Here is a 25,000-nt window from a genome sequence, read left to right as displayed (position 1 = left end):
ATACTACCGGACCACATCGCCGCACAGTTAGGATTATGTGAATCATTTTTATTGTAGTTTACTGATGAATGGGCCAAACTGAGCCTTGACTAGTCAGTTGTACTTTGTAAAACATGCATTGACAATTTTGGCCATAAAACTCGGTCTTCAAATTATATCGATCGATTAATATGATCTTCATCTTGGTAAAAATTTCTTAAACAACATGCATATATGCCATATCATCGGTCATATAATCTGATTGCTACATTATAAATGTAAGGGAGACACAAGATGAAATTCCGTAATTGAAATTTTGTTATTCAAATAACTGATTTTTTTTCTGTTTTTCAAATCCTGCAATAATATTATTTAATTTTAACATCCGAGTCATCAGGAGCAGTGGCGTGGCATGCTTCCAGTATACGGTGGGGCCAGAATAAGAAGAAAACGACTTAAAACATGTTATGTGTATATATTCCAAAGAAAGAGAAAAAAAATTAAAGAAAAGATTTACTCACATAAATAAAAGGCGGTATATACCATTTCTCAGTTTTATTTTTTTTCAATGTTGTGTCCCATTTTTAAAAGATGGAGCGGTGCCTGGCACCAAGTCAACCAATATAACCACGCCCCTGGCAAGTTACAAAGTGTTGTGCTGTTCTGACATTTTAACAAGAATTTCGGAAATAAATCACAAGCTTTGATGGGGGTTTTTTCTTGTATTTTTCTTTCTTGCTTTGTCTGGCACCTTTCATACACACTTGTTCAGATATTTATCTTATATTGATGCCTGGAGGCGCTCACTGTGACGAAATGGAGATGGAATAGTAACTCAACTGAGAGGTTACCAAGAAGAAAGCCAAGAAACAGATGGCGGACGCTCGTAGAGGTCCTATGTCCCACAAGGAGCGAAGAGGATGAAGTCAAGTACGTTGTGATAAATCATGACTGAATGCGTACATAAGTGGAAGCTTTTGTTTTCTACAACATTAAAAAATAATTTGATTTGACATCAAAAATTCATAAATCACTTTCAAGCAAACTTATTTTGAATTGTAACGCATAATTTTTGCAATGTCATAGTGAAGGTTAAGGCCCTTACAAGCATTCCTTCAATTTCCGGAAAATCATCATGTGTCCATTAAATTGATAAACATAACTTACTTTTGTTAAACAAAATATAAGTATGATAAGGTTGATGAGCATATGGGCGACGGTGCACCACATACTGAGTGTGCTCACGTGACGCAATGACGTCAGAAAAGCGCATGCTAGTAGTGGGGTTGTGCACACAAGAATCCATGACGTCAGAGAAAGCGGTGAATTTGGAAAGCTCCCTTGAATGAGGTCACCGCACAGAAGGACATACAGTATACACGTCATCAGCAATTCAATAAGCTGGGTTGGAAATAGGAGACGTTACATAAAACAACGTTAAAAACGATAAGAAAAAACAGAGTCAGTAGTTCAAAGGGTTGTACATTATCTTTTTTAAAGTTTTTAACATCACAGTCAACGTGTAGGTCGGCAGGTTTGATATTCCAAATTGTTATGTACCCATTATTGTAATGGAAATACTCTCAAACCAACGCAAAATAATGTCCATTACAATAATGTTAAATCAAGCCCATAATTGTCTTCAGTTATCAAACATGCAAATATCATATCGTCGTATCGATTCGTATCGTTTCAGAACTAATAGGTTCTAAAAACCTATAAATGCTCTGTGTAACTTGTATGCATAGACACAACTTATCAAAATTATATAAACAACATTCCATGTTAATTGATAATATTGAGTATTAGATATCTAATACATAAATAAGTATCTTTGTCAATATCCGTAGTATAATTATCTCTATTTAAATCCATGGCATGTCTAACTTTATACATTCAAGAGTTTCAAATAGTTGATATATAACATGCAATGATATCCAATGTCATGTTACATTATTCATCAAAATTAAATATTACGTTGGTAACATCTCTATCAATGGCATTCTTAAAAATACTAGTTGAATTAGAATTATCTTTGTTTCAAACTTTAGATTATTCAAAATCGCCACTGTTCTTTGTATTATGTTATTTTTCCTTATAGACGAATTACATCTTTCAACAAAAACCTTCAACTTACCTCCCCTAGTGTTTGTAAATAGTTGCAGGGCGACAATAGCATTTAATATTGGCATCACAAGGCAACTAATGAAATATTAAATGAATAGTACGACAAATGTTTTTGGTGTTTGTTTTTGTTTTTTTTTTTTTTTTGTTTGGGGGGGGGGGGGGGGGGGGGGGGTTGTTGTTGGTTAAAATGCAGAAAATACAAACAAAAGCTAACAAATGAAATTTTTAACAATAACCAAAATAAACTTTAAGAGCTATATTTCTTAGAATCGGCATCATAATTTGAACCCTTGTGATGGTTTGGACAACAATGAACGCTAACGGTGTGTCCTTATTAAAATGTATTTTTATTTGTTTGTTTATCAAATACTTTCCGCTTTCCACCCAGCTGGTATTTGTTAGATGTGTCTGCTACATCTGAAGAATGTACATCGGGATATTATACTAACGTCAAATCCACAAAATAGCAAGCAATTACTACTACCCAACGTTCACTTATTTGCAGGTCTGATAACCCAATTCCTTATGGGCTTATTGTTTCTATGATGTAACACGCCGTAGAACACGATAACCGTGGATGTTAGGCGCGATCTAACTGCATAATATTATGTTCATATTTATACTTAAACAAACGTAGAAAAAAATAAGTATAAAAACCTGTGCGCAATGCACGATTCGAGCTCCGTATTTCGGACCCCAGACTGCAGCAGCGATGTCGACGTAACTTGATCTGACCCTGACCTTGTGACCCATGGGGTCAAGGTCGTAGAGACAGTCTACCAAGATGTTACCCGTATGACAGCAGATATAGGCTACGACAACCATGGCCAGGACAGCCCAGTAGCCACCTTGAAGCACGGTGTAGGGGAAGCTGACGATGAACATACCCTGTGGGAGAAATAATAATGACATCGTGATGTTAAAAAATGTTATGCGTCTCAACTACTTAATAACCACAACTACGATGGACAAAGACTGTCCAATAGCCACATTGAAGCACTGTTTTGGGAAAGCTGGAGATGATATTTAAAATATGTGAGGCTGGCTGAGAAAACCCGGGAAGATGCGACAAGCTTCGATTCGAGATATGAGTCAAAATCGGAGATAAAGTTTTTCCCATAGCAACAAATTTTATTCAGAAAAAAAATCATAACTTGGGTTCTAATAGACATAGAAAGAAAATTTGAAGTAGTATATGATCAGAAAGATGTGTCTACACTACTGCATACATAATTCAATTTATGAAATTTGAACATCTTTCCGCGTTTTCTCAGCCAGCCACACATATAATGCGTCTCAACTACTCAACGACCACAACTGCCAAGGCAAGGACTGTCCAATAGGGCATGAGATTAGCGGAAGAGTAGCGTCCCTTGATTGGACGTCACCCATAGTCTGTAACGTCACCGGCGGAAAAGTTATTAGAGAGAGAACGTCATGTTGGTTGTGCTTCCGGTGAAAGCGGCTTGAGACACTTCAAAGCCAAATTGACTTTCTCTCTGTAAGGTGACGTCCAATCAAGAGACGCTACTCTTCCGCTAATCTCATTCTCTATAGAGAGAATTTCGTTACTAAAACGCTACTCAAGAGTGAATGAGTACCTGCCTATAGGCAGTGATTGACATTTTTAGACTGTTAGTAAAAGAAGTAGTCTAACAGTAAGCGACTTATACTGTGTGAAACAGAAATAGGGCTCCATGTGGCATGCTAGCGGCGATAAATGAAACATTGTGAAACGCATTGAGATTGTTTATTTTTATAGACCAAAACATGAAACTTGGGTGGTCTAAAAGCTGTACTAAGGAAAACGAATACAGATTCTAACCCTCCCCCCCCCCACCCCCCCACCCCCTTCTCCCACACACACTCACAAAAAAAAGAACCGATAATGGGTCAATTGAGTAGTGTTGGACAGAGCGGGGCTTATACAGAACACGGGGCCAATGTCCAAATTGAATGTACAAACTGAGCTGCTGATGTCTTCTTCGACCCAATCTTAATCTCGAACTCCCTGGCTGAGAAAATAAAACGTTACCAATTCGTAGAGAATCATTCCATCACGCCTCAGATGACCAAAACATCAATCCATTTTCAAAATATTATAATTTACTTAAAATATGCCAAAGTGGCAAGTCATTTCTCAAATGGATTATCTAAACTGTGTTAAAGTGATACTAGGCTGCTAGAAGCTGTGGACTGTAAAAAGTAATAAATTATAAAAATGAATAATAACAGCTTCAAAAAATGAACAAAATACCAAACACGGAACGTTTCGGGCTCAAACCCTTCTTCATTGTCGTCAATCTGGAATTTAGATTGCACACTGACCGTTATTGGTGACAGAGATGGTTAACTTCAATTTAGACCCTTAATTTCAATCAAGTAAAAATATTCAATCACTTCGAATCTTCACAATCGGGCAAGTTTTCTTAGTACGAGCGTACGGAATGAAAGGGGGGCTCGGGGAGGGAGATAAAGTCCCATAATATTCAATTATATTGGACCTAATTACACAGAGATTTTGACCATGTCTTAGATTACCTCGCTTTCCTTAATCTTTTTATTTTCAGAAGAAAAAAAAGAAAAGTGAGTATATGGAACATTAATAGCTAAAAACATTTCTTCTTTTTTCTTTTTGTTTCAGTATAATTCTGCCGTTTAAAAAAACCCAAGAAAAACACAATATGCCCTATATGCAATTTGAGCTTTACGGAAGGGGTGTTAACTATTCGACAACACCCAGGACAAAGGTGACTCAAAAGGGGGAACTCACACACCATTAGTTGCCTTTTACGACCCGCTGGCTTGGCGTTGGGCTATTCTTGCAGAGGCGGGGGGACGGTAAAGTAAGTCCCATAATATTCAAATATGTTTTGACCTAATTACACGGGGATTTTCACCATTTCTTAGATTACCCCCCTCACACACCATTAGTCGCCTTTTACGACCCGCTGGCTTGGCGTTGGGCTATTTTGCACCCTCTCAGTTGAGGGACCACGGGGGTGTTTAATATTACAAAAAGACATTTTGTTACAGTCTCAAACACATAATATCTTTATCAAAGTGACAAACTAGGGAGCAGGCACTGGTGCCAGATAAAGTTCTGAAAATCGTGTATAAAACAGTGCCAGACAAAGCAAGAAAGAAAAATACAAGAAAAGAAAGACATCCCAAAAATTCCAGTCTTCTTCGACTGGGGATTGAACTTCAGACTTGAGATTATCCGGAGGTTTAAAGATTGATTGGCGTCGAGAAGACAGACATTTTTTAAAATTATTATTTTGGGGGGGGGGGGGGGGTATTATTCTTTCTTGTTCCGTCTGCAGCGATCCCTACTTGAAATTTCAAAAAAAAAAAAATAATAATCGGAGCTTCCAAGTGAAGAAAGAAAAAGTCACTTTAATAAGCTTTAGAAATAAATAATTTGCCATCAGCATGACCCAAAATGCTCCAAAATCCTGAATAATATATGTGGTTCTAAGAAACTAAACATTCCTTCTCAACAAGTTTATTGAGTCAAAGAGGTGTATGCAGTTCTGTAGCTGGAGACAAACATTCTTATTTTTACGAATATTTTGTAGTAATAGTCAGGTCTGAGTCTGGTACTGTTTCATACACAATTTTTAGATCGTTGTCTTTATTATAGTATGACAGAACGCGAAAAATAATGATAAGAAGTTTTACCCATCTATTTTTAGTCTGGTGACCTCAAAAAGCATAATAGCCATTGGCACTAGTATAATAGGTTTCCGTCTGCCACTATTTAAAGTAGATACGCAAGATGTCATGAGGTCACGATACGCAATCACGTGACAGTGAAGAGTAATCTGATTGGCTGAGCGACATTTTTGGTGATGAATTCCCTATAGACAATATTTAAAGTTAAAGATCTGTGTGGCATTTATGGCAAAGATATTGTGAAACGTTTCTTCTAATAGGCAATCTCCGAAACCGGCATGCAGCTGTTGTGCAGGTCTGATAACCGAATGCAATTGGATTCAATAGTCCGCTGTTGTCATGTCCGCCCAGCAATGGGCAGCTTGGTTCTAAACAAAGAAAATCTGGACATTTTTTATTCTTCATGCTGGTTATACTTTTTTCACATGTCATGTGATCAGAATGTATAAAAATTAAAGCATGATCAGATTTATAATGCTTTTCTCCTCTGGATACATTTTGGTGCTCGTTGGAGAAGTATTTCATTAGGGCGTCCGCCATTGTTCCGATAGTTTAGAACCAGTTACTAAGTTACCATGCGTCATTTCGAGGGAAGTGACGTCACGACTGTTGAAGCCCGTTATGCGATTGTTTTAAAATTCTTGCAAAGGACAAATTTTCTGCGTTGGTTTAAGAGTATATCCCTTACAACTATGAGCCCATAACAATATGGGTTATCAGACCTGCAAAAAAGTGCACCTCTACTGAAATATGTGCAGATGGCACCAAACTGGTTCAGTGTTTTTTTAAAATGTGTATCTAGATACTTTGTTAACTACCAGAATGATTATACCACGTATTTTTGTGTGCGGTTGATTTCTATAGGGAAATAGCTAATCTTTCCCTTTCAAATGGAAGAGTACTTTCTACCAAACCAAATTTGACTCACGTATGGGGAAACAGGATTTGATAACAATGGCAACGTTAGAAAAGGGGGGGGGGAGTACATGGCCAGCAGTGACAAAAGCTGTTGAACGGTTTGACAGAATGGGATATAAAAAGAGTCCTTCAGAGCCATTTGGCCCATGGAACCGGAGTTTATCCCGGTTTTTATAGTGTGTAACGGACAATAGCAGTTGTTTGCTATCCTTTGGATAGGACGCTATTCTATCGCAAATTACTTTCTGCCAAAATCTAACAGACTCAGCTACCCATTCACTGCAGGGTGGACATAGGGATCAGAAAAAAATCTCGACTGTACCCGGGATAGATCTCAGTCCCTTTGCGTGTGAAGTGAGTGCTCTACCAACTGAGCTATCGGGACAGAAAGGGACAATGAAAAGCTGCAGAAAAAGATGCAGGAAATAGCATAACATGGTGAAGATCAACAAGCAGGGTGGAAAGCAGAAAGTAGAACAACAACAAAATCAGATTTAACTTTAACTTGAAAAGTTTATATACCTGATCTATATCAGTGTTTCTCAAACTTTAAAAAAATGGCAATCAGCATTCCACTAGGAAAGTTGGATCTCCTTGCGGTCCACAACTTTAAATGTAGATAGACCAGTTGATGCAGTGTACATGATGAATGAAGCACTTTGCTTTTCACTTTCAGAAGTTGATTTCATTCGAAAACGTCAGTTTAAAAATAATAGAGCTTTATTGTCGATAAATATAGAAATTTGTCATTTAGTTACAGTTGTTATAACGGTATGTGGTAACTATAGCATTGAACAGATATTCCACTCCTACCAATTCTCTCTCTCTCTCTCTCTCTCTCTCTCTCTCTCTCTCTCTCTCTCTCTCTCTCTCTCTCTCTCTCTTAATCTCATTCACTCACGCGTGCGCGAACACATATACACAACATAAACAGATGTAATTGTTTTCAATTTGTTCTAATTGTGGCATTTCGACACCAAATATTATCAATTGTTCAATCAATCTAACAATAAATAAATCAATCAGTCAATCAATCAACATGTCAGTCCTTGGTTTGGTTGACCATATGAAATATTCAACATTTTTATTGCCGATGGAAGGAACGTTAATTTGTACTTGTCAGTTTTGTAACAATTTGGGTTTTGTGTCTTTAAAGAAATGAATGGAAGTTACTGTTTATCATAATCTTTCACACCCTTTGACAATAACAGTAAAATTGATCAACATTTGAGGGGTTCCCCTCTCAAAACGACTCCGCGGTTCCCAAAGGGACCCCAGTTTGAGCACCCTTGATTGAGTTGCTTCTCTGATTATCATGACTTTCGATCCAATTTGTTCCACGACGACAAAATCTTTGCAACTTCTATAACTTCCCATGATGACCTGAGATGTTTATTACTTGGCTATGTGGTCTTGTGGTATGACACTCCTTTTGAATCGGAAGGCCCATAGTTGAGTCCTTGGAAAGGGCTCTTTATTCACATTCTCTCACCATACTCAGGTGTAAAATGAATACCTGGCCGTTAACAGCGTTGTCTCTGTACGAAAAAAAAGTGTACTTAACATCGCCTTAACAAGCGTCATGTGTCGTCCAACATGTTGAGTGTTGCTGATGGTCAGGGACCCCTTGTAAAACGCTCTGAGCATGTTTAGTGGATATTGCGTTATATAAATTAAAGCTCAATTTAATTTAATACTCCAAGAAGCCAAAGTAACGAACAATGAAACATTTCAAAGTTTTGATTTTTATCAAGGTCAGAATTAGCAGATTGTGTGTGTTCTTGTAGCCTTTGTATTTAAAAAGAATAAAAACAAAATAAAACAACAACCCCCCCCCCTCCCCCCAAAAAATCAACAACAAAACAGAAAAGAACAAAACAAACAAACAAAAACACAAAACAAAAACAAACAAACAAAAAACCCAAACCCCCAATAAATACTACCATAATTAATTGTCAATACCTGCCAACTTCAAAATTCAAAATATTGCAGTTTTCAGAGGGGAAAGATAAAAGTTACTATCAAATGTTATGAATTGACAATTTATGCTCATCAGTATTAAATTTGGCTTCAAAAATCATAAATAGATAATTTCTGTTTAACACCCTGTATTAAATTAAAAAGACTTGTTTATTCAATTCTGCAGTCGATGCCAACACAATCATTTTTCTACGAATTTTTCAAGGTAGACGGCAATTCTAATTATGAGTGAGTTCCGTGTTTGAGTGCGGGCATGATGTTATAACTTATAATTTAATGCTGACTAGATTATACACAAGAGAAGATTTGGACAAAAGACATTGAGCCGAAACTTGACAAAGTTGAAACACGATTGGGAAAAGACCAAAAAGCTGGGATCGTTAATAGGATTGAATAGTCTGATGTGACGTCCACCTAGCAACTAGCAGCTTGGTTCTAAACTGGTTAGAATTTTTTCACATGTCATGTGATCAGATTTATAATGTTTTTCTCCTCTGAATACACTTTTATGCTCGTCGGAGAAGTATTTCATAAGGGCAGTGATGGAGATAATGGCGTCCGCCATTGTTCCGAAAGTTTAGAACTAGTTTCCATGCGTCATTACAAAGGAAGTGACGTCACGACTGTTGAATCCTATTGGAGACAAAGAGGAAGTAGACAGACCAAAACATCTGTCCACAGTCGCTCTCAATAAGCTGACACACGTATGGCTTAGAAACACAATCCGAAAAGAAAAACTAAAATAAAGCCTTATTAAATCTGTACTTATTTACAACTGTGGAAAATGAGCGCGAACAAAAAAAAAAGAAGCAGATAAACTAGATGCCTTCCATCGGAAACAGCTCAGGAGAATTTTAACTATCCACTTCCCAACCAAAATAAGTAACAAATCAGTGTACATAAAATGCGAAGAAACAATGCTATCGATTCAAATTTTGGAAAGATGATGGAGGCTATTAGGACATAAGCAGAGAGAGTTTATTCCGTTTTCTATAGCGTGAAGCGGACAATAACAATTGCTTGCTATCCTTTGGATAGGACGCTAGTCTATCTCAAAGTACTTTCCATCCAACTCTAACAGACTCAGCTACCCATTCACTACTGTGTGGACAGGGCGGGTCAAAACAAAATTCGACTGGACCCGGGATCGATCTTGGTCCCTTTGGGTGTGAAGCGAGTGCTCTACCAACTGAGCTATCGGGACCCCCCGTTCCAAGCTATAGAGACTGTGATGAACTTCTTTACGGTTACAAGTGTAATTTCCAACTCTCGACTTTTATTTATTTTTAAATTTGATATCAATTCAATTAAAGGTTTCTATCTCAATCGACCACCAGACACTAAAACTGAATTCTACAGTGGAAATGATTGTGTCTTCAAAAATATTTTATGTCCTAGAGATTGAATTACCAATTTCTGAAATATTCAGTAGTCCACTGTCAAAACAGCTTAATCCAACTTTGATTGAAAAAACAATCTTTCACTAACTTAACTCACTCAACCCTAACACCGACTATATCCGTAGTTAACCCGGGTTACTCATACCCCATGCCCATTTATTACATTTTTCTGAGACAAATTATAGGCGTAGTATCAAAGCCTATGTTCTTCATTTTTACATGTTTATGGTATTTTAATAAAACTATCTATCCACATGCTTATTTTTAATACATTTTTTCCCATTTTGAAAAGTAGCAAAAATTCTCTAGGATTGAGTGAGTTACGACTGAAACTTTTTGACAAGTTGGCTGCGGCTATGTGGTCTTGTGGTATGGCATTCTCCTTTGGACTAGATTGATCGCCAAGCAGACATCATGTCCCTCCCTATATCACGTGTTGCTCTCGGCTTGTATGGAACCCTAGTAACGTTTTAAAAAAATACTTCAGCTTTTATATACCGCAATATCCACTAAACGTGCTCAAAGCGCTTTACAAGGGGTCCCTGGCTAACAGCAACACTTAACATGTAGGACGTGACATGACGCCTGTTAGATGATATTACAATTTTTCCGGACAGAGATAATGCTGTTAACGGCCAGGTACTCATTTTACACCTGAGTACGATGAGATAATGTGAGTGAAGAGCCTTTTCCAAGAACTCAACTATGCGCCGAGCGAGGCTCGAACCCAGGACCTTCCGATCCGAAAGCGAGTGTCTTACCACTAGACCACATAACCGTTTAGTGGATATTGCACTATACAAATGCTTAGATAAAATAGAAACATCAAATCGAAATCAAGTGATGCAGAAGTAAAAAAAAAAATTGTCAAGTATATTAAAAGCATTTTGTCTGTGGAAGTCAGTATCGTTTTATCGTTCAGACGTCTTCAGTGATGGTCTCTCCATCACCAAATCATCGTTCACAGAAGAGCTGGAGATCAATAGAAATAACACACTCATAACCAACGTGGGGAAACAGAATCACATCGATTTCCTTGAAATAATGCCAATCTATTACTTGTTCGAATAAATAGTAGAAAGGGGGAAAATGATATATCAAATTACACTCTAGAGATTTGGAGAAAAGAAATAGATGGATAGCTGCAATTTCAAAACTTGAGCTTATATATAGCGCAATGCTCACGAAACGTGCTCAAAGCGCTTTACAAAGGGTCCCTGACCAACAGATAAACGTAAGGCATAGAACGACACATGGCGCCGATGAGGCGATATTATATATTTTTTCCGACAGAGACAACGATGTTAACGGCCAGGTATTCATTTTACAACGAGTACGGTGAGAGAATGTAAGTAAAGAGCCATTTCCAAGGACTCAACTATGCGCCGAGGGAGTCTCGAATCCAGGACCTTCAGATCCAAAAGCGAGTTTCATACCACTAGACCACATAGCCGCACTTTGAAAGCTAACCCTCCCTCTTGCCCCAGTTTTGTGTGCTTGAGGTTTTTGGCTTTTAACATACTACCTTCAAATCTGTCAATATTCCAATTTGACTTTTTGAGAAACAGAAAAAGAATGATGTAAAACTGTGACACATTATGCCTTTTTATGACTCATCATTTCTTTATTTTTTAAACTAATTGTTTAGATTTGTAAGGTCCAGAAAACCGGGCTTTAAAAAGGACAGTTGAAATTGCTTGTTACTCTTTAGAAAGGACGCAATTATATCTGCAAAACGCTAAACACGTAGGGAGGGCGTAGCATGACGACAGCGACAACGCTATAACAGGCCATGTACTCATTTCACACAAAAGTCAGATGAGAAAATACGAGTCTCTTGTCCAAGACGTTTCTAGCTTCCTAGAAGCCCCAGTGATAGTTTTTGACAAAATCAGGCTCATTTTGTGCGGCTATGTGGTTTTGTCTGCAGGTTGGACAACTTGGCGCCATGCGAAGAACACAAACATTCATGAATAGGATAGCATGGAAACAGCAGATCGAGGCCTTATGTGACACCTGGCCCGAAGATGATATGCAACTACGTAACTATGTGCGGCTATGTGGTCTTGTGGTATGACACTCGCTGTCGGATTGGAAAGTCTTGGGTTCGAGCCTTGCTCGGGGCATAGTTGAATCCTTGGCAAAAGTTCTTTATTCTCATTCACTCACAGTACTCAGGTGTAAAAAGAATACCTGGCTGTTAACATTGTTGTCTGTCGGAAAAAAATATAATATCGCCTATCAGGCGTCATGTCTCGTTCTACAAGTTACTCAAGGGCTTTGAGCACGCACGTTCATTGCGCTATATCCAATCTCAACCGTCAATCAGAAGGTCTGAGGTTCGATCCCCAGTCGAGGTCGACTGATTTTTTGGGATGGTTTTTTTTTCTTGTGTTTTTCTTTCTTGCTTTGTCTGGCACCTTTCATACACACTTGATCAGTTCTTTAGCTAAAGATTCACATGATGTGTTGTCTACTGTCCAACAAAATCAGACATGTCAATGAATAGATTTGACCATGAAAGCAATAGATGCTGTGCGCTTGGCAAAGAAACTCACGACATTTCCACTCGGTAATATAACGGACCAACACGCAAAACTATACGTAACCTTGAACGTTTATAGATAGAATGATGTTGGAAAGGTTTTTCTACTGAGAAGACCTATAAAATTTCTCGGTCGTTAATCTGGAATTTAGCAATGTCTTTTATGTCTTTATTGTTTTTTGCTTTGTTGTTGGCTGAGGGAGAGTTTTGAGCCCGAAAGGTTCCGTGTTTGGTATTCTGTTCTTTTTAAAAGCTGTTATATTCATTTTTGCTTATTAATCTTTTAAGAAAAAATTACATTTGATTTATTTCCAAAGATGAACAGCCTCCAATGAGTCCTGACTTGAATTCTGTAGACTACTATAGCATTTGGTTACTTAAGTCTGACATGGTTTATAAAGGTCATGTGCGGCTATGTGGTCTCGTGTTATGACACTCGCTTTCGGATCGGAAGGTCATGGGTTCGAGCCTCGCTCGGCGCATAGTTGAAACCTATGAAAAGACTCTTTAGTGACATTCTCTCACCGTATTCATGTGTAAAATGAGTACCTGGCTGTTAACAACGTTATCTCTGTCGGAAACATTGCAATATCGCCTAACATGCGTCATGTTTCGTTCTTCATGTTACGTGTTGCTGTTGGTCAGGGACCCTTTGTAAAGTGCATTGAACACATTTAGTGGATATTGCTCTATATAAAAGCTCTAGCTTTAAAAAAAAGTTCTAGTCCCGTAAACGTTTACACGGATGCAAAATTTTAAAAAGAGTCAATTCGAAATGCATGGCATCAATAAATCATTATTCAAGACATCTGAAAATTATTTGGATTTTGGGGAAAAAAAAGGCTACACAAAGTCAGGGATCAAGCAAAATGGGGGATCGGCAGATTGCATCAACATTTGAGAATCGCGTCTCAATTCTTCAATATTATTATGGCAAATATTCGGTGTCTTTGTTTAGACAATATTGGATTTCAAAATTTTTCATCATGTATTCTAGAGAATATGAGGAATTAAGTTTCAATAAATGGGTTTATTCGTGGAAAATTTCAGATTCCTCGGACTACATGCGTCCAAACTTTTCGGTTTTACTATCATTATTATTATTATTATTATTATTATTATTATTATTATTATTATTATTATTATTATTATTATTATTATTATTATTATTATTATTTATTATTATGATGATTATTATTATTTATTATTATTATTATTATTATATTATTATTATTATTATTATTATTATTATTATTATTATTATTATATTATTATTATTATTATTATTATTATTATTATTATTATTATTATTATTATTATATTATTATTATTATTATTATTATTATTATTATTTATTATATTATTATTATTACCATAAATATTATTAACATTATTATTTTCATTTTATACCTTATGAAACGTTGGGCCACATTAAATCTAAGATGATGACAATCTTCATCTTCATCTTCATCTTCATGTCCGTCCGTGTCCAGACCACACACACACACACACACACACACACACACACACACGCACACACACATACACACACCAATCCCCCGAGCCGTGTCCACAGCAAGCACACCAATCCCCAGCTGCTGGAGCCATAATGTCCACAGCAAGCACACCACGTAACTCCCTGGAGCCATGGACATACACCCCGACTGCCTGCTATTCAATGGTTTTGTTTGTTGAGATGAAAGCAGACATGATGTGGCATAACATCAAAGGTGTTAGTTATGTGAGGACAGATTTCATTCTATCTCTATCTTTTATTTAGAAAAAACTCTATCTCTTATGTAGAAAAACTCTTTATCTCTTATGTAGACAAACTCTCTATCTCTTATGTAGAAAAACTCTTTATCTCCTACGTAGAAAAACTCTCTATCTCTTATGTAGAAAAAACTCTCTATCACTTATGTAGAAAAACTCTCTATCACTTATGTAGAAAAAGTCTCTATCTCTTATGTAGAAAAACTCTCTATCTCTTATGTAGAAAAACTCTTTATCTACTAGGTAGAAAAACTATCTATCTCTTATGTAGAAAAACTCTCCATCTCTTATGTAGAAAAACTCTCTATCTCTTATGTAGAAAAACTCTACCTCTTATGTAGAAAAACTCTCTAACTCTTATGTAGAAAAACTCTCTATCTCCTAGATAGAAAAACTCTCTATCTCTTATGTAGAAAAAGACTATGTCAAAGAGGGAAACGAGGCTTTCAAACAAAATTATTGGTTGATTCTTTTATTTGTATGGGAAATTTTATGATTGATGCTTGGCGTTTTGTTAAAAAAATTACAACATCCACCCGCCGGATATAACGCACACAAACACACACAAAAACTATGTGCAACTTTAAACCTTCACTGATAAGCTTTTATATTGTGTATTATATTTTGTGAGGCTATTTGGTCTTCTTCTTCTTCTTCTTCTTCGTCTTGTGGAAACCTCCAATATTGTCGAGGATCACTCCACAGTTTGTAGGGTTTTACATTTTAAACTTGCTAAAACTCTGCACATAATACTAATTTAAAATTTAAAAAAAAATAGAAAAAAAACCACATAGATTAAAAAGTCACGTTGTGAACTCTAGCAATCGCTTGAAGGCATGTTGGCAACCGTTTTCAGCCACTTCAGCTGGAAGGCCATAGTCGGGCAGTGGAAGGGAAAAACGAATACATGTGGGCGTCTGTTTTTGATGTTGGGATGGTTACTCTTGCTGTGTGTCCCCTCGTATTTCTTGTGCCGATATCTTTGATGTCGTTTGGAAGTTTAAGGCACGAATTTTTGTAGTAGATCTTGTGGAACAATTTAAGTTTATCTATCTTTCTTCTCTTTTCCAGAGGTTCAAGGTCAATCCGTTGTGATATTTCAGACGCACTTGAGAAAGGATCGAATGTGTTTGTGATGCGTCTTGCTGTTTTTCTTTGGATGTTTTCTAAGGTGTCGATGTTTTTCTTTGTATATGGGTCCCAAATTGAGCTGCCATACTCTAAAATTGGTCTAACAATAGTTTTAAAAGGTGCTTTCTTATTTGTGATGGTTAGAACATTGCACTTTGATACGTTAAATTCCATTTGATTTATTGTTTCCCATTCTTGTAATTTAGCTAGATCCTCTTTTAGTGTTTTGCAGTCGTCTGTTGTTCTTATCTGATTATATAATGCTGTGTCGTCAGCAAAGAGGCGCACTTTTGACCTTATACCTCGTGGAAGATCATTTATGTACACTAAAAATAGGACGGGCCCAAGGACTGAGCCCTGAGGTACGCCCGATGTCACCATCCCGATAGCGGAAGTCTCACCGTCGACAAGAACTTGTTGGGTGCGATTGTCCAGAAAAGTTGCAATCCATTGTAAGGTTTTGTTCCTGATACCAACGTCATACAATTTATGGATTAACCGATGGTGAGGAACCTTGTCGAAGGCCTTGGCAAAGTCCAGTAGTACGAGATCAATTTGACCACCTTCATCAATAGCAGTTGACAGATCATGTGTTAATGATAGAAGTTGAGTTTGACATGAGTGGTGCTTCCTAAATCTGTGCTGTTCATCACAAAAAATAATGTTAGTTTCGAGATATTCAGTTATTGAGGATCTCACTATATGCTCTAACAGTTTGCAGCAAATGCAAGTTAATGAAATTGGACGGTAGTTTTGAGCCCTGCTTCTATCACCTTTCTTGTAGATGGGTTGGACAAGAGCGTGCTTCCAAACAATTGGTATGTCTCCCGTTTCAAGAGAGAGTTTGAACAAATGTGTGAGGGCAGGTGCAAATTCGTTACTCAATATCTTTAAGAGACGGGATGGTATTTTGTCTGGGCCACATGCTTTCTTTGGATCTAGAGTGGCGAGGAGTTTGGAAACGCCCTCTACTGTTACATTGATTTCGGCCATAGTGTTGGAATCGTTTTCTTCGCCTTGTAGTTGTTGAGTGTAATTTTGGTATGAGCTTTTGAAGCAAAAACAGAGCAGAATTGGTTATTAAGTATGTCTGCTTTTTCCTTTGCATCAGAGTATAATACACGATCATGCTCAAGGGGCGCTATACCAACCGAATCGCACCTCCTACTTTTTATAAATTTCCAGAGCTTTTTGTTTGAGTCTTCTGAGAAGTTCCTTAACATGATTATGATAGGCCTTTCTACTCTCTTTTTGTGTTCCTTTTTTCAGTCGGGCGTAATTGTACCAGTCTTTCTTACTGTTGGACTTTCTCGCTCTGCTCCATGCCTTTTGTTTCCGTCTAGATAATCGTTTGACGGTGGTGTTTATCCATGGTTGGTGAAATTTCCTTGAGCTTTTCTTCGTTGGTACATGTTTGGTCATCATTTTGTTTAGATGGTCGTTGATGGCAGTCCAAACATCCTCAGTGCTTTCTAGATGTTGATTAATTATGTTTTCACTAAAAAGGCGTGTTTCTGTCCGCATTTCGGCGATATTTGCCTTTTTCCAAATAGTAATAGGGTGCGATTTTTTGTGTGATTTTGTTTGCTTTGATAGTGCTTTCCGTGATGAGGATGTCATGGTCACTAATGCCTGGAATGGTTGTACACTTGACAATTAAATTTGTCGATTTGTGATAAATAAGTCGAGGATATTTGTACCCCTTGTTGGATTTTTGTTTATTTGACTAAGGCCAAAATCTAGCAATTTGTTAATAAATGCTTGGTTTATAAATGAAGGTAACTGACTATTTTTTCTTGTTCCCAATTGATATCAGGTAGGTTCAGGTCTCCGCTTAACCAGAGTACATTTTTCGGGTCTAGGCTATCAATACAGCGTGTTATCTCAGTCATTTGTTCCATAGTTGAGTTTGAAGGTGTTCTATACTTAGCGCCCACAGTGAGTAGGCCTTGTTCTGTTTTGTTATTCACGATCACCGATTCTGATTTTGTTTGAATGTCAAGCTTTAACACTGAGAGGTTCGTTGTTGCAACCAGCACCCCACCATACCTATCTTCTCGGTCTTTCCTGAACACGTTGAAATATGTCTCTGGTGGAAATATTTCACTGTCCTTTATTTCGGAATGAAACCATGTTTCAGTACCTATGATTATGTCTGGTTTTATGTCTGATATCAATTTCCAAAATTCCGGTAGTTTTGGAATTATACTTTGAAAGTTTATGGTCATAGTTCTAAACATGTTTCTTGGTTCACCATTACGGTCACTGTTAGTTTCCCTGTTTGCTATATTAAGCGTGTTATGATTTGAGTTGATCTGGTTATTGATTCTTTTTATTTCATTTGGCCTCATATTGACCCTTCTTCCCCCCTTTGTTGTTATTGTCTTATTTTCACAAGCCACGTTCTCATTATGTTTACTTAAGGCCTGCATCCCATCAAAATGATCAGGTCGTGTTGTCATTATGTTTTGTTGATATGTTGATGTGTCGTTTACTATTGGCATGTTGTTGTGAGTGTCGTTGACTGGTATGTTGATCACCTTGGGCACCGTTGTGTGTTATGTACTTTGAGTGCTCTATTAGTATGAAAGGGCGGTGGTCTGTGACCTATTTGAATATTTATTTTTCTTTGTTTCCGCACACCACCACGACTTGGTCGTAGCCGCTGGCTATTACTGCTATTATTGTTACCGTGATACCAAGACGATTCTGTGTCATTCCAATAAATGTTGTCGTAATAAGGATAAAAATAGATATGGCACATCGTGACTAAAAATCTTAACGTAAGTGTAAACAATAAATGGCTAGTACAATACTTCAAACAATGAGATCTACACCACTAAAATGTTAATCTATCTAAAAACCCTCTTATGAATTTCCGAGAAATATATATCACAATGTAGAATAAAACTTTATTAAAACGACTGTATAAAAATATTCCTGACTTTTGTTTTAGAAATCAATAAAAATCACACAATTCGGGAGAGAAATAACAACACGGCTGCCGGTTAGGCGAACTACACACTAGACCGTCTTATGGTATGACACCCGTTTTCGGATCGGAAGGTCCTGAGTTCGAGCCTCCCTTGGCGCATAGTTGAGTCCTTGGAATCGGCTCTTTACTCACATTCTCACATTCAGTTTAAAATGAGTACCTGGTCGTTAACAGGGCTGTCTCTGTCCGAAAAAAAATGTAATATCGCCTAACAGGCGTCATGTCTCGTTCTACATGTTACGTGTTGCTGTGGTCAGGGATCTTTGGTAAAGCGCTTTGAGCACATAATTAGTAGATAATGGGCTGCATAAAAGCTCAATTAAAAAAAAAAACAATTTTAGTTTTAAAAACTCACAACAGCCACCAGCCGGATATAACGCACACCAACACACAAAACTATTTGTAACCATAAACGTTTATTTTCGGATTAAATACACTTAAGTAAGAACTACTCAAAAATGGCTGACTAAAAACAATAGCTGAGTGACTTCAATTTCGTTCTATCTATATCGCTATTTTAATGTAGAAAACTAAGTCAAACAATAAAACTATGTTTTAAACTTAAATTGGGCTCCCCAAAAAGCTCAGTTGGTAGAGCAAGGGACAAAGAGTGATCCCAGATGCAGTTGATATTTTTTTCTGACCTTCCTGTTCACCCAGCCGTTATTGGGTAACTGGCTCTGTTACATCTGGCGGAAAGTACCCTGCGATGGACTAGCGTCCTACCCAAACGTTAGCAAGCAATTACTAGTGTCCGATTTACGCTATAGAAACGGGGATAAACTCCGGCTCCACGGGCATTTCCATTGTACGAGATGGGTCCGAAAGAACGTGCACACATTTTCCCGCTCCGGTAATCGAATAAAATTATGGGCTTGATTTAACATTGTTGAAATGGAAGATAGTTTGCGTTCGATTCTGAGTATTTCTATTGCAACAATCAGCCCACAACACTCTGTACTACCAGACCTGAAAATAAGTACACGTTGCTTTAGCCTAAATTGGTCACCGATTTTATAAAGCATGTAATAATTTGTCAAATAAAAATGAATAGATTATAAGAATGGTGCAATGGAAGATTGTTAGAATCAAATATAATCATTGTTCACTGCAATGCTTATATTATTGTATTTTCTATGGGAAAGAGTAATCGATTAGAGGATTATAAAAGATTTAAATTAAAGATTAAATTGATCTTTTATATAGCGCAATATCCACTAAATGTGCTCAAAGCGCTTTCCAAGGGGTCCCTGGCCAACAGCAACATTTAACATTTAGGACGGGACCTGACGCCTGTTATAATTTTATTTCGGACAGAGACAAAGCTGTTAACGGTCAGGTACTCATTTTACACCTGAGTACGGTGAGAGAATGTGAGTAAAGAGTATTTTCCAAGGACTCAAATATGCGCCGAGCAAGGTTCGAACCCAGGTTCTTCCGATCCGAAAGCGAGCGTCATACCACTAGACCACATAGCCGCACAAAAGTGACATAAGGGAAGAACAGTTTGGGCCAGGTTATATAAAAGAGTTCCAATACTTATTCTACTCGACGTGCACTTATTTGCAGGACTGATGATTTATAATAGGCTCAAAATATGACGCAAAATATTGTCCATTACAACAATGTTAAACTAAGCCCATAAGTGTGTTCGGATGTCAGACCTGAATATATGTACACATCGATATTTTTATATAATGCATACTATTATGTCCAAAAATATATAATTTTTGTCGCTTGAATAATATAATGTAAACTGCAGTAGCTTTGAAAAAAAATCAACAATAAAAAATTTATTTTAGCGGCTTTCCTCAAAATGTATTATATTTCGTCGCATGGATTTTGTTTCCAGTTTTGTTCTAAAGCTTATTTAGAATTTGATTTTACTTTCTGTTTGGTGACGGCTTCATTCACTGCGGAGTTTTTAAAGATTAAAATTGCTTCCTGGTATTTCCAGGCTTGAGATATTTGTTGAAGATGAGAGACATTTTGATTGGTCGCTATTATTCGAAGGACAGTTTTTCTGGCCAAATTAATATATATACCAGTTTGTTTTTTCCCCCAGAGTACGCCAGTAAATTATTGAACATAAAAGTGTGTATAATCATATACAATTTTGAATGGATATTTGCAATCAATATAACTGCTTTGATAAGTCTTGTCATTATCCAGATATGGCATCGCATATCTATCATTGTTGGGGAGGGGGGGGGGGGGGGGGGGGATACTGGTACCTGGTCAATTTGAAGGCTGGTTTTCCAAAACTCGTTAAGTCGATTTTTCTACTTTTTCAGATTTTCAATGCATGAGATAAATTGAAATGTAAATTTTATATTAAGCATCAATTGGCACAACAAATTCCTTAGATTTGTGTGAATTTGAAGTTTAGATATGATAAAATTTCTAGCCTGAATGAGACATTTTGGGGGAAATAATCCTCATCATCTCAAAATGGGAAAAACGGACTTTTTGAAAACCACTTTTCTTGATGATGCAATACGCAAACAAATAATGTTCTATAGATCATCTTCCAATTTAGATTACCATTTTTATTTCTTTGCTTTTATAAGATGTAAGAATAATACGATTTTAAATCGAAAATGGTCATGTATCGACGTGTACTTATTTGTAGGTCTGATAACCCAATTAATTATGGGTTCATTGTTGCAATTGATATATATGGATATATATATATATATATATATATATATATATATATATATATATATATATATATATATATATTATATAGATGACGCAAATTATTGTCCATTGCAACAATGTTAAACTAGGCCCATAAGTGGGTTCAGATGTCAGACCTGAATATATGAACACGTCGCTTTGCATGGACCTCAAGGAAAGACATCGTAGACTCGGTCTTTCGGGTTTTCGGGTCAATGTACTTCCCAGTTTCGGTCAGAAATCCTATAATAGCTCCCTCATGCACCAACCGTTTAAAAATAATTCAATTATCATATTTTTAATTTTCTATTCGTGTATAATGTTTGAATTGCATCTCAGTGACTGTTTTTCGTTCACTGGCGAAGACCAAAGCGCGAAATATAATTTGTTTTGTTTCTTTTTTGTATACGACCCAATGAACTTTTGATATTCTTTGAATTCGCAACCTAAATAATGGAAAATCGACCAAATCCATCGTATGTTTTTCTCTCATAATAAATAATTACGCCCTGCATCATAAGATATCATCGCCTAGGCATTCCACGAAGGAATATAGATAATTCATCAAACACTATGTCTGATGTCAATCACCCATGTTGTCCAAGTGAGCATATTGCAAATTGTGGGTTAATTATCTTGCCCAAAGGAAAAAAACGAAAGTGCCTGAAGCGAGGATCGAACCCGGAATCTTCCGGGTCACAGTGCAATGCCGTAAGTACGTGGCCACTTCTCCCCCTTAGTAATAGCAAATCTCCTAAACCTATATTGACAAATCAAGATTCCACACAGCGTCCTCCACCCCCCCCCCCCCCCCATTCTCCCCCCCCCCCCCAAAAAAAAAAAACAAAAAAAAAACAACAAACAAACAAAAATTTTGTATGAAACAGTATTAAATTTTTATTTGACAGTGAATGGATGGATGGACGGTTGGATGGCTGGTTGGGTGGATGGATGGATGGATGAATGGATGGATGGATGGGTGGGTGGATGGATGAATGGATGGATGGATGGTTGGTTGGATGGGCGGATGAATGAATGAATGAATAAATGAATGGATGGATGGATGGATGGTTGATTCGTTGTGTTTTGTTATCTACATTTATCCCTTCTTCCGTTGGGAGTAAGAGGAGAGGAGACAAACAGAAATCTTTGATTACTGTCGAATCTCCTGCAGGTTTGTCCACGCTAATCCCGCCCAAATGCGACCAGGCCCCGGTATCGATCCAATAACCGTAGAGTAATCAGCCGACTACTCTGTCGTACCTAGAAAAATCACGTATTTAAAATTTTGGCCAGAAAACTCGTCCTTCAAATATCGATCGATTAAAATGACCCTCATCTTGGCAAAAACTCTCAAACCTGAGACTTCATGACCCTCATCTTGGCAAAAACTCTCAAACCTGAGACTTCGCGGACGTCCCAGGTTTGAGAGTTTTTGCCAAGATAAGGGTCATTTTAATCGATCGATATTTGAAGGACGAGTTTTCTGGCCAAAATTATAAATACGTGATTTTTCAGAGTACGAGAGTTTGGCCATTGTGATCAGACTGTATAATTCTGTATAGTTTATTTCAATATCTTTGCACGCGGGTGAGGGGATCAATAATAACTTTGATAATAACAATTATAAATAAAGAATCAAAAATGAACTTCAATATTGTTGATGAAGAAATACAATATTGAATCAGAATGGTGGGTAACGGGATGGGGGGGGGGGGGGTAAGGAAGGGAGGGGGTGGTTATGGAAGTGTGTGTGTGTGGGGGGGGGGGGGGAGGCGTGAGGAAGGGGATCTAAGTAGTGCTGCGCTGAGGACCGGACCGAGGACCGGTCCCACGGTCTTTTAGCTGTGAACCGTGGTCCAGTCCCAAAGAGGAAGACCGCCGGCGGTCCTCACTTCTTATCACCTTTCAACGGTCTCGCGCCATACTACTTCCCCAGCGATTCGTTGCCTCGGTCCTTTGCCTATCTTCCACCAATCACCACCCATCCCACTTAATTAATCGCACCCACCCCCTTTGCCATACACTAAACGACACAGACGACCATAGAGGCAGACGACCACCTCCCTCCACTCCGCAAACCGCCCTTTCGTGTGTGAGATGGGGGGAACAGGAGGCGCACGCCTTGGACGATTCCATTATACGGGGTAAATTTCAAAATTTACTACACCATAATGATCGCAATGACAATGATCTATGATGAAGGCATGACCCCTCTTCTCTAATGGGTTATTGTTTGAAATGTATGTGACTACTAAAGATGTGTGTGTGTGTGTGTGTGTGTGTGTGTGTGTGTGTGTGTGTGTCGAACCTAGCAAGTTGCAAGTCTGATTTTTTGTTTTCTTTTGTCCATCTCTTGTCGCCACTCCTTTCTATCGCATTGTTGTCATTTAAAATAATACAATAATATTAAAATTTCGTTTGGTGTTTTAACTAAGCAAGTAATATGAGTTTCATTAGTTTCTTCCGTCCAAAAAAACAGTTATAACGTCTGTATTTTTAAAAGGTCCAATAGAATATTTGGGGACCCCGATAGCTCAGTTGATAGAGCACTCTCTTTATACGCAAAGGGCCAGAGATCGATCCCGGGTGCAGTCGATTTTTTTCTGAATCCCTGTCTACTCAGCAATGAATGGGTAGCTGAGTTTGTTAGATCTGGCGAAAAGTCACCATCGACCCCTCTTATCACCTCATCCACCCCCTCTTATAACTTCACGTCTCTCTCTTACTCTTCAATGCTCGCTGCCCTCTAATGTGTGTGTGTGTGGGGGGGGGGGGGGGGTAGGAGTTGCGTGTGTGTATCAACGCCACGAACAACTCGATCAACGCCTTGGGCGATGCCATTATCTCCGTTAATGGGGATAAATTTCAAATTTTATTAAATTATCGAAGTAACAATGAAGTACGGTGAGCAAATAAAGAAGGCATCACCCCTCTTCTCTAATTAGGTTACAATTTGAAATGAGTGTGACTACTCCGTGTGTTTTACTCCTGTAGGCCACGGTTTTCATCGTGTAGCGGTCTTTAACGGTTCAAGAATGAACGGACCGGTCTAGAGACCGGCCGGTCTAGAGACCGGTCCTTGCGGTCTTCATTTCCCAAGGACCGTAGGACCGTGGTCCTTAAGCTTGCCAAGGACCGCCCCGCACTAGATCTAAGGAAGGGGGGGGGGGGGGGGGTTACGGAAGGAAGATGTAAAGAAAGGGGTGTAAGGAAGGGGGTGTAAGAAAGGGGGTGGGGGTGTATGATTGTGTAGAGATTTTTCAATATTTTTGAATGTGAGTGAGGATATAGAATTATTGACTTTGATAAATATAGTATAAGCAAAGGATCAGAAATAAACCTCAAAAGTAGCAATACAAAATTGAGTCAGGATGGGTGTGAGGGGGGATGGGTGTAAGAAAGGGGGGGGGGGCATGTATGATTGTGTAGAGAATTTTCAATATAATATTTTTGAATGTTGGTGAGGATGTAGAGGTACTGACTTTGAAATTGATAAATGTTATAAACTAGGGATCAAAATGGACCTCAATAATAGAAATGCAATATTGAATCAGTGGATGGGGGGTGAGGGGGAATCTAAAGGAAGGGAGTGTATGCTTGTGTAGAGATTATTTCAATATTCAATTTACTTTATAAGTTAACGATGGCTACGACACAACTCACTTATCACTTTCTTATAGTGTTCGTCATCACCTTATGGTGTGACGTGATATATTGGGCTAGTAAAATATAGATGAGTAATAATGGCTATTGTAGATAGTGTGCGTTTGGCTAAGAAGCTCAGAACAT

At 37.8% G+C, this 25,000-nt stretch overlaps 1 protein-coding gene across 1 annotated transcript in view; it reads right to left on the bottom strand.

Annotated features, from left to right (window-relative positions):
- The window catches only part of LOC144965101 (vesicular inhibitory amino acid transporter-like), a 43,798-nt gene that overhangs the window by 5,019 nt on the left and 13,779 nt on the right, over positions 1-25,000 (bottom strand). Inside the window, exons 4-5 of the mRNA XM_078900036.1 lie at positions 2,764-2,994; positions 1,147-1,380 (exon numbers count right to left, since the gene is read on the bottom strand). Of these exons, the coding sequence (XP_078756162.1) occupies positions 1,147-1,380; positions 2,764-2,994 (465 nt within the window). The remainder of the gene's footprint in view (positions 1-1,146; positions 1,381-2,763; positions 2,995-25,000) is intronic.

The sequence above is a fragment of the Berghia stephanieae genome, chromosome 1 (assembly GCF_034508935.2).
Source record: "Berghia stephanieae isolate SIO BIC M18660-M18661 chromosome 1, UCSD_Bste_1.3, whole genome shotgun sequence".
Lineage (NCBI taxonomy): Eukaryota > Metazoa > Mollusca > Gastropoda > Nudibranchia > Aeolidiidae > Berghia > Berghia stephanieae.
This window is presented reverse-complemented; position numbering and strand designations above follow the sequence as displayed.